The sequence below is a fragment of the Anastrepha obliqua genome, chromosome 3, assembly GCF_027943255.1.
Source record: "Anastrepha obliqua isolate idAnaObli1 chromosome 3, idAnaObli1_1.0, whole genome shotgun sequence".
Classification (NCBI taxonomy): domain Eukaryota; kingdom Metazoa; phylum Arthropoda; class Insecta; order Diptera; family Tephritidae; genus Anastrepha; species Anastrepha obliqua.
In genome coordinates, this window is record NC_072894.1 from 7,522,356 (window position 1) to 7,532,958 (window position 10,603).

The 10,603-nt window shown below is 38.3% G+C and overlaps 2 protein-coding genes across 2 annotated transcripts; one reads left to right on the forward strand and one right to left on the reverse strand.

Annotated features, from left to right (window-relative positions):
* The first annotated feature begins 4 nt into the window (after nt 1–4).
* LOC129241658 (adenosine 3'-phospho 5'-phosphosulfate transporter 2) lies at nt 5–3,571 on the forward strand. Its single transcript, XM_054878110.1, has 3 exons — nt 5–962; nt 1,034–1,215; nt 1,284–3,571. Exons 1-3 carry the CDS (start codon nt 192–194, stop codon nt 1,447–1,449), a joined length of 1,119 nt encoding a protein of 372 aa, XP_054734085.1. The 5' UTR covers nt 5–191; the 3' UTR covers nt 1,450–3,571.
* Nucleotides 3,565–4,409, reverse strand: LOC129241660 (ribonuclease P/MRP protein subunit POP5). The gene is made up of 3 exons (XM_054878112.1): nt 4,349–4,409; nt 4,051–4,288; nt 3,565–3,989 (listed from the first exon to the last, which is right to left on the reverse strand). Exons 1-3 carry the CDS (start codon nt 4,366–4,368, stop codon nt 3,810–3,812), a joined length of 438 nt encoding a protein of 145 aa, XP_054734087.1. The 5' UTR covers nt 4,369–4,409; the 3' UTR covers nt 3,565–3,809.
* Between the last annotated feature and the right edge of the window lie 6,194 nt (nt 4,410–10,603).

Here is a 10,603-nt window from a genome sequence, read left to right on the forward strand (position 1 = left end):
CAGAATGTAAATGTGGCGGTTGGTACGATACTATTTTTGGTAGAGTAAATAAGATTTTAGTGCCAAGTGTTTTTAGATAACAAACAAAATTATTATTTCTTACGATGAATTACTGGAAGTGAGTGTGTATTGCGTTAGGCAAACATATAAAACGGTACACAGGTATACACTTGTCAAGTGAACCGGTAAAAATGAGCATAACTGCAAACAAACCATCGTCGGATGCTGAAAATCCACCTGAACTGCGAATTCTTTGCTTCGATCTGACCCATTACAATGGTACCACACAGTTTCTTTTAAGCTGCGCGGGTGTCTTCGTGCTATACCTCATTTACGGGTATCTCCAGGAGCTCATTTTCACTGTGGATGGTTTCAAGCCGTACGGCTGGTTTCTCACACTCATACAGTTCGGCTATTACATATGCTTCGGTGTGATTGAGCGAGATTTGGAGGCGAGGCGCAGGAGACAGCTTTTACCTGGTGGCAATGTTGAAGCTGCACATCGTCGCATACCAATGCGCACTTATTTTCTACTTGCCGCCTTAACACTCGGCACTATGGGACTGTCCAACTCTAGTTTGGGCTACCTAAACTATCCGACTCAAGTGATCTTTAAATGTTGCAAATTAATTCCGGTGTTGGTGGGCAGCATTTTGATACAGGGAAAACGTTATGGATTCCTGGATTTCGCAGCTGCAATTGCGATGTGCATTGGATTAGCTTGGTTCACGCTCGCTGACTCGCAAGTGTCGCCGAATTTCAATCTGACTGGTGTAGGGATGATATCAGCGGCTTTGTTGTGTGATGCAGCTATTGGAAATGTGCAAGAAAAAGCGATGCGCGAATGCCATGCACCCAGCAGTGAAGTGGTGCTGTACTCTTATGGATTGGGTTTCATTTATTTGTTTGTGATACTGATGTTGACAGGAAACTTTTTCAGCGGGTTTGCCTTCTGCCTAGAGGTATGTACTGGTTCAGTTACGTGCGTGCGTATACAAGCTCTGAAATTTCATATGGCCTCTTTAAATTTTAGCACGTTTTGGAAACATTCGGTTATGGCTTCTTATTCAGCTTATCTGGTTACCTGGGCATACAGTTTGTATTGGCTTTGGTGCGTAGCTGTGGTGCCCCGGTGGCTGCTACAGTCACAACAGCACGTAAAGCAGTAACTATTGCTTTATCGTTTGTTTTCTTTAGCAAACCTTTCACGTGGCAGTAAGTTACCAATTAAATGTAGTTCAAATAAGAACTGGGTGTATTTGATATAAATTTTCTATTTTCAGATACTTGTGGTCAGGCTTAGTTGTTGTATTGGGCATATATTTAAATGTTTACAGCAAAAAACACAAAATGACCGTACGAGACCTGCAACACAAATTCAAGCATGCACTTAACATCTTCCGTGGATGGGAAAGATCAACAAGTCGCAAGTTTTTGGTGGAAGTTTAGTTTTAGATGTGTAGAATTAATTTCCCATATACATTTTGTATATGTACCTATAACGTTGTGTATACCAAAATTAGTGTAAATATATGCAGTAAGTCATTAGAGTTGAAAGCAATAGTTCGCTAGGATGTAGTTCTACTATAATGAATTTATGCAAGTTCCATGTGATGTTATTTTCTTGAGACTTATGTTTGACCCATTAATTGCAATGTACCTTTTTAGTAATTTAATAATCCACCCAAATTTATATCAAGGCGGCCTCTTTATTCGGACAACTTTGTGCGTGACTACCATTCAGGTTCGAATGTCGCTGTGGTAACGAAATATGAAATGATAGAAAACGTTTTTCTAATAGCGTTTGCTCCGCGGCCAGCAATGCAAACCTCCGAATGTATATCTGGCATGAAAAGGCTCGTCGACAAAAATTATCTGTCGTTCGGAGTCGGCTTGATACAAAACTGTAGGTACCTCTATTTGTGGAAGAACATTAAGGAGGTTATATGCAGTTAGCAAGGCCGAAAAGAAGCGAATTTTTTCTGAGAAAACTTTTAAATTTATTGATCTAAAAATTTGTACACATATTATGTTATCTTTTAACTGTATTTTAAAACTTTTTCTTTTTCCTTGTTCACTCCACTCGAGAGCATAGGGCCTCGACAAGACTCAGTCTTGCGTTGGTCTCGTTAATGTGTTTTGATTTCTGACAGGGTAGGTGATTAGCCTGCCGCTCCGTTAAAACATAGTATTAGTAAAAATATTTGTTTGGAAAGCAGCTACAGCAGATCTTCGGGAACTCAAACTAAAAAAAAAAGACAATTTGCGCTGACCACTATATCTCTGAACTGGATCCTCTGAAATTAAAAAACCAAACAGATTTCGTTAAAGTAATGTTAAATCTAGTAATTAATCGTAGGAATAAGCAAAATAATTGTTTTTTTTTTTTGACAAAATGGCGGTTTCTCAGAAAAAATCGACTTTTGACCAAAATTTGGCCTTAAAAAGTATTTATCGGTGAGGAAAAATCTTCGATTAATTAGTAAAAAATATATTTAAGAAGCTCGTGTTATTGATTTGTGACTAATCGGTTTCACCGTTTTCGAGTAATGTTGGTCACCGACTTTGAAAACACCATTTTGAGAAAAGCGCGTTTAAAGTTTGAAAAGCACTTTACATAGGAAAGCAAACGTTTTTTCAAATTTGCGTGTAACTTCGAAAATATTCACCGAAACCACATTAAATTTTTTGTGTGTATTCTTAAATATATGTACATTAAAAAATATCGATTGTTTGAAAATTCTAACTGTATAAAGCCCCTTAAGACGCACAGCACGAAAATCGGAGGAGGAGCTCGTCCAAACACCTAACAATTATATATACATTAAGGGAGGGGTCTAGGATTTGAGCATTTTTTTTAATGAATTTTTAAGACTTTGCTTTAGAGATATGAATAGTGAAAATGTATTTAAACTTTTTGTACATTATAAAGCATCATTTCAACAATATTGTACTAAATTTTTGTAAGAAAATATCGGGAAATAAGCCGGTGAGGTAACTTTGCCGAAAACGCCTTTTCCAAAAGGTGATTTGCAGTGACTATCGTATCTAGTTGTAGAATCACCTGAAATAAAATAAACAGAATTATTTGGTTAAATTATCACCAAAACCTCCCCCCCACTGGCTCCGATTTTTTTTTTTTTTTCATTTTTATAATACGTTGCCAGCGCGTTTTTGAAGCAAAAAGTGCGATTTTCACTGATTTTTTCGCTGTATAAGTGGAAACCGCCCTTAATGTAAAACAAAAAAGTGAAAAATCTCTCAGTGGGGGGGGAGGTATTTTATATATAGAAGTTGTATACCAAATTTGAAAAGGATCGGTTAAATATTGTTGAAGTTCTAATAGTCACGGACTTTGAAAAAGTGGTTTCGAGAAAAACGTAACGCTCCGCTCCAAACGCTCGCAGCTGTCGCAGAGGAGTGGGGACAAAAACGTCTATAACTCCAAAAGTTTTGCTCCGATTGAGCTGGGAGCTTGGGACAATATTTTTGAGATGATTTACTATAAGAAAAAGCTATTTCCAAAAAATCGATTTTTTTAAAGTCAAACCCTAGACCCCTCCCTTAATTGGCGCATTAGCACTACATGCCATGTGTTTATTAGAAATAATATATTGCCTTATTTATGTAGGTGTTTTCTAGAAATTAAGTGTAAATGTGTAAACACCAGTTACTATTACTTATATTTTGATATGTTATCCTATACCTTGTAGTTGCAAATATATGTACATAAGATGTTCAAATACAAAACATGTTTTAAAAACCAAGCACGCTCATGAATTCGCATTTACTACCTAGTATTAAAAAGCTTACTGTTCTAAATCGAATTCCATAACTCGCTTAATGAAGTCCTTGCGTTCTTTCGCCGATGCAATTTGGCCTACCATTTCGTCCAAAAAGCGTTGTTGATGATTGATTATGAATTTGTTGCACTGTATTATAGTAGCGCCCGTGTATAGCGTGTGGAATTTGGCTCGAACGTCTCCTATCTAGTAAATTTATTAAATGCATTCTCTTCAGTCACAACTGCACTGCACTGATGTTTCTTACCATTGTTATCAACGGCAATGTGCTTGTCACAATGCGATGCGATCGATGCAGGCATCTAATTATCGCCACCTTGGTCCGCTCATTGCAATATTTTACGCGGAAGCCGTGCTCAACTGTGCCCAGTCCATAGTCGCCGTAGTACTTCTTCACGTTGCGGAGGACACATTTGGTAAGTACGCCATCGTGAAAGTTCAGCACCTTTGCAGGTACTTGTGGTACTATACGCACTACGATATACCTAAAAATGCGATTTAGTAAGAAATAAAATCTTGTATAAAAAATTATTTGATTAATTTACCGGTTTTTAATGCGTACCATTTCCACACGTGAAAATGCCGATAGTCTGTTAATGTTCGTAAATAAACATAAAACAGCTGTTCATATTAAACCGCGAGTTGCCAGATCAAGCTGTAATTTTTTTCGCTTGTCTAAAATCACTTCTCATGCATGGTGCGAGTCAAGGATGATAGAATACATGGTTGCGCCTTCCGTATTCGCTGTGTCGTCAGAGCAGATGAATAAATGAACAAAAGACGGGCGACTAGGCCGCGCCAACTAACACGGCCGCTCGCTTTCCGAGCGGGAGCTTTAAGGGTTTCGTTGGTTCAAAAAATCGTTTTTTTTTTTTTGGCTTATTAATTTCTACAACATTTCAGGAATATTATCCTAAATTTTCAAGTCGATCCGAATAATAAATTTGGAGATACTGCCTTTGGAATGTGTGCGCTCCAAGCCACTTTTATTGTTACTCAAAACTTTAAACGCGTTTTTCTCGGAAACGTGTTTTCAAAGACGGTTGTCAAATGTTCTCGAAAACTACTCAACCGATCTCGATGAAATTTTACACAGATGCTCGAAATACAATTTACTCGTGCTTGAACGAAGGATTTTGTTTTTTTTCAATTACATCTATTTAAAAAAACAAAAGTTGCAAGCAAATTTGACCGAAACTTTCATTTTTTTGGAAAAATTTCTGCCAAAATTCCAATTTTTACTTTTTTTCTTTCCTTCGTTCAACCACGAGTTTATGGTCTTAAGGGGGGGGGGGGTTAGGGCACAAAATCGAAATTTTTTTTCTTCACTCATCTTATAGTAAATCATTTCAAGAATGTTGTGTCAAAATTTTAAGTGGATCGGAGCAGAACTCTCAAAGTTATAGCCTTTGTAGGCACTCTACCTCGAATGAGGAGCATCGATAGTTTTTCAGAGTCATTTTTTCAAACGCGTTTTTCCCGAAACGACTTCTTAAAAGTCGGTTCCAATCACAACTCCGAAACTATTCAACCGATTCTTTTCAAATTTGGCACACGTTTTCTAAATCAAAAATACCTCCCCCCTACACTGTTTTTTTTTTATTTTTTTTTTTTTTAAGGTTGTTTTTCACTTACAAATATGGCGAAATTTTTCGCCAAAAATGCTCGCATTACGTCATACTTTAACTGAAAAATTCGACTTTTTTAGTTTCAGATGATTCTACGACGAATGCCGATTGGCACCGCAGAGCACCTCTCGAAAAACATATCTCCAAAAAAAACTCTGTCATTGGCTTATTTGTCAATATTTTATTATTAATATTTTTTAAAAACTTATTGAAAAGATGTACAATAACATGCAACTGATTTTATTAAAGTATCTTAAGCCATATTTCTGTAAAAAATTCAAAAAAAAAGTGTTTTTTTTTAGCGCTAAACCCTACCCCCCCCCCCCCCCCCCTTAACTAAAACACTTTGTTTTTTTATTTTTGATGAGCCTGTCAGGAGCTATACTCACGACGCGGACGCACCTTTTCTTCGATGCGTCACCGGAAATGACGTCACAATGGAGGAGTTTTAATTTTTGTTTTTTGGAAAATTTGTAAAAATCGAGGCTAATGGGCGGCTCCATTTGGTAAACACCCTCATCGACGCATGCCTCCCTTCTGCAATCATATCCAACTCGAAGGATCATGTACTATGCAAAATGAAAAAAAAATATCGGGCGCCCCGATAATTTTTGATTTGGAATGGAAATAGAAAGCTTTTGATTGCTTTCGATGGCTGAAACTCAACCCTTTTGCTTTTACCTCTGATTTGTAAGTAAGTTTGAATTGGAATTTTGTGATGAAAGTAATCTTGTTGTTGTTGCTGTTGTAGCAGCATAAACATTCCCCATACATATATGGGGAATGCTGCTGAAGTGACAGTCCTTGGCCGGATATAAATCCGGGTTGTTCCGGTAACGTAGAACCGACTGTCGTGGGAACGAAGAAAGTAATCTCGTCGAACAGCGTTTAACACAATTAACCTTTTAACTGTTCGGTGCGGAAATGCATAGGTTAACGGCTTTAACGTTGCAGCGATTGGAAACCGTCGTTTAGCAAAACGTTCGCAACAGTCGGAACGGTAGGCGCTATTAACCCTAGGGTGGCTAGACTTAGAAGATGTTACGGTATGGCCTGAACAAAAGGAAATTACTAGTTTGCGAAGAGGACGAGTAGGTGAAAGCAATAGAAACTACCAATCACAAGAAATTATACGCACGCACACACACTTTCTGGCTACGGCGCCTGCCGCATAAAAACACAAAAAAAAACTACCGAGGAGAAACCCGAGTCAACCGATTCTGCTTACCGGAGCGACCCGTATTTATTACATGGTCGAATAAGTTCATAAGGTGAGAGGGTAAAAACAATTTTTTCAACCAAAATTCATTTCATTCTTCAACATAGGTCACTTTTGGGGCGATACACTTTTCCCAACGGTCTTCTAACATTTTGATGCCTTTCGAAAAATGATCGATAGAAAGTCCTTCAAAATACGGGTATGTTTCCCATTCAACTTCTTCATTTGATCGAAATCTCTGGCCCTGAAGCCATCTCTTCAAGTTTGGAAACAGCCAATAGTCGCTGGGGGCCAAATCTGGAGAATACGGTGGATGGGGAAGCAATTCGTGCAATTTTGCTTCGACAATCGTTAATTTGTGAGTCGGTGCATTGTCTTGGTGAAACAACACTTTTTTCTTTGCTAAATGGGGCCGCTTTTTCTTGGTTTCGTCGTTCAAACGGTCCAACAAGCTGGCATAATACTCGCCGGTGACCGTTTTACCCTTTTTAAGATAGTCGATGAAGATTACACCGCAAGCATCCCAAAAAATGCTGGCCAAGACCTTTCGATTGTTCGATTGTTGCGTCTTTGTGCGTTTTGGTCGGCTTTGGCCGGCTTCCAACCACTCTGCCGACTGTTTATTCGACTGTGGCGTGTAGTAGTGGATCCATGTTTCGTCCATTGTTATGAATCGACGCAAAAACTCGCTTGGATTGCGGCGAAACAGCTCCAAACAATGCTCAGAATCCATTATTCGTTGTTGTTTTTGGTTGATTGTGAGAAAACGCGGCACCCATCTTCCGACTAGCTTTTTCACACCCCATGCAAAATCGTTCCTACTGACCCTTTCGATATGCTTACGGCCTCTGCTAACTCGCGCTCTTTCACTTTACGATCATTCAGTATGATACGATGGATTTTTTTGATGTTTTCTAGAAAAACTGCTTCATTTGGACGTCCTGAACGCGCTGCGTCCTCAGTGCCCGTACGATGAATCCATTTTTTTCACAAAACCAAAAGTAGCTTCACTTAAACGACTGTAACTCACAAACTAATCGGCAAAATGTCATGAAAATTTGACAAGTAGCTCCTAAAGGGCGGTTCTCACTAAATACCATATGCTTTTGATATTGACGCCGCCATTTATGCCTCACCTTATGAGCTTATTGGACCATGTAGTATATCCCCAAAAGGACTGTCACTCCAGCAGTATTCCTTGTAAATATTTGTGGAATATTAAAGCTGTTCCTTAAGTCAAAGTTTCGCGGCTTTCACGAGGCAGGTAAAGCCTTTCGTCTGCGATGGTTGGAATCGGTTGGTTGACGGCATTCGAGTTCGGGACTTTAGGATGAGACTTACGATGAATGCTGTTGATAAATAAATAAATAATGCCTATCTGCAAACTATCTTATCAAGCAGTTTTAGTTGCATTTCATCAGTACAGTTGAATCTCGGGTACAGGACTAGGCTGACCGGCTGACGTGGCCTTTATGTGCAACAAAGTCTTTGAATGGATATGCTCTTATCAGAAGCGTTATGTTTTGACATTTTTTCATCGTATTTAAAATAAATTTGTCTTTTTGTCTGCTTTGGATGGAGATTATCACCAAGAATATTGTCGCTTTCTTTGAAAGTTCATCGTCGGCGCATTGCCCATGCATGCCCTTGTTACCATGGACTAATAGTATACTACGGTTGTGGTACAATGGGAAGCCAGATTGTTCAGAAATTGCATATATTCGACAGCTAAGGTTGAGGTAGTAGGGATTTATGAGCAATTTGGCTGACAGAGTTGGTTGCTCCATAGAAGCTTCCTTTATTGTGGTCAATTCAGCACTCAACAGGTTGCAGTGGTCAGGTGTAAGAAGATTCAGGTTTAGTGAGTGCTCGATGAAGTGAATGCTACTTCCTAACAACTAAGCTAAAACAACAACTATATACCATTTTTTTTACCAGAACCATATATAAAAATAGGTCTGTGACGTTTTACTAACGGGTGATCAATCATGAGGTGCTTTTTTCAATAGTTAAAAAAAAACAAAAATGTAAATTATGTTCAAAACCTTTATTTATCATTTGAAAGGACATTCTTTGACATTTACTTTTTGAATATGACTTCATTCGAATGTTGGCCGCAACTACGCTTAAGGTGGTCCATTCTGAAGGTCCAATTTTCAATCACTCGTTCGAGCATTTCGACTGGTATGTCGTGAATAACACGCGTAATGTTGGCTTCCAGAGCTTCAATCGTAGCTGGTTTATCAGCATAGACCTTGGACTTCACGAATCCCCAAAGAAAAAAGTCCAAAGGTGTGATATCACAATATCTTGGTGGCCAACTCACAGGTCCTAAATGTGAAATCAGCTGCTCTCCGAAATGACTTCTCAATAAAGTCATTGTTTCACGAGCTGTATGGCAAGTGGATCCGTCTTGTTGAAACCAAATGTCGTAGAGATCATTAGATTCAATTTCAGGTAGCAAAAAGTCCGATATCATGGTACGGTAGCGAGCACCATTCACAGTTACGTTGCGGCCATCATCATTTTTGAAAAAATATGGGCCGATGATTCCACCAGCCCATAAACCACACCAGACCGTTGTTTTCTCTGGGTGTAAAGGTAGCTCTTGAACCTGTTCTGGTTGCTCTTTATCCCAAATACGGCAATCTTGCTTATTGACGTAACCATTGAGCCAGAAATGCGCCTCATCGCTGAACAAAATTTTGCTCGAAAACAGCGGATCTTCTTCAATCTTTTCAAGAGCCCAATCAGCAAAACGGTGACGTGCAGGAAGGTCATTTGGCTTTAGTTCTTGTACGAGCTGTATTTTGAATGCTTTTAAATGAAGATCCTTCCGTAAAATTGACCAAGTTGTTCCATACGACAGTCCAAGTGGGGGGGTAACGTTAATTCATGGAAAAAAAGGCATATTTTTATGATTTTTTTTTGATGACACAGTTAAAATTTATGCGTCAAATCTTTTACTATTGTACATAAAACTATAGCATTTGAAGTATATTTTGTGAAATTTTCATCCAAAAATATTTAAAAATACGGCAATGGCAGAAATTCTTCCGACGCATCTCAAAAAAAGTAGTTTTGCGGTGCCCCTCATAACTCGGTGTTAAATCATCTGAAATCAAAAAACCAAAGTTTTTTCGTTAGATAATCGTTTTCTCCGGTTAACGCCGAGAGGGTTTTTTGAAATTAAAAATTTTTCGATTTTTGGGCACGTTACAGTCAAAAACACGATATTCGCGTAAAAAATCGGTGAATTAGTTACCGTAAAAACAAAAGTATCAACAAATTCGAAAAAAACTCTTCGGCGTTACCTTGTAAAACATCTACAGAAAAAGTGTTCAAAATTTCAAAAGGATCGGTGCAGTAGTTTCAAAGTTATGAGGGGCACCGACTTTGAAAACGTAAGTTGTGGGGAAAACGCTTTAACGCTAACGCTAAACGCGGTTGAGCCAGGTAGGTAGCAACACTTACATGGCTGTATCTTTGTAAGTTTTGCTCCGCTTCATCTAAAATTTTCACAGAATATTCTTGAAAGGTTCTTCATTTAAAAAATCAAATAAAAAAAAAATGCAAAAAAAAAATTTAAAAACGTTACCCCCCCCTTAAATTTCACGGGCTCTTACACGCTGAAATTGTTGTTGACTGTAATTTTTCGCTCAACGTTGGAACACGCCGCCTTTATTTGGCAGTGATACCAGAAATTTGTAATCGACAGGATCGAATGTATTCAAAAAGTGTTTCTGAAGTTTATACTAAGATCAGTAAAGTTTTCACATCCTATCCCATTTTACACATCACGTTTGCTTTTGATCAACCTAAAGTCCTTAGAAAGTATTTATAATACCGATTCTTTCGCTCTCGTTTGTTTTCAATATGATTAAAGGCGACATTGACTGCCCCTTTCTGCTTCAATGTATTAATTTTCTTACACCTCCCAGAATTCTTCTTCT

Bases quoted from the DNA above. Each gene is read 5' to 3' on its own strand.
- LOC129241658 (XM_054878110.1), top strand. From the start codon at position 192: ATGAGCATAACTGCAAACAAACCATCGTCGGATGCTGAAAATCCACCT. The intron at 963-1,033 runs GTATGTACTGGT...TTTAAATTTTAG, and splicing joins GGTTTGCCTTCTGCCTAGAG to CACGTTTTGGAAACATTCGG. The intron at 1,216-1,283 runs GTAAGTTACCAA...TTCTATTTTCAG, and splicing joins AGCAAACCTTTCACGTGGCA to ATACTTGTGGTCAGGCTTAG.
- LOC129241660 (XM_054878112.1), bottom strand. From the start codon at position 4,368: ATGGTACGCATTAAAAACCG. The intron at 4,289-4,348 runs GTAAATTAATCA...TCGCATTTTTAG, and splicing joins ATGGTACGCATTAAAAACCG to GTATATCGTAGTGCGTATAG. The intron at 3,990-4,050 runs GTAAGAAACATC...TAAATTTACTAG, and splicing joins CATTGCCGTTGATAACAATG to ATAGGAGACGTTCGAGCCAA.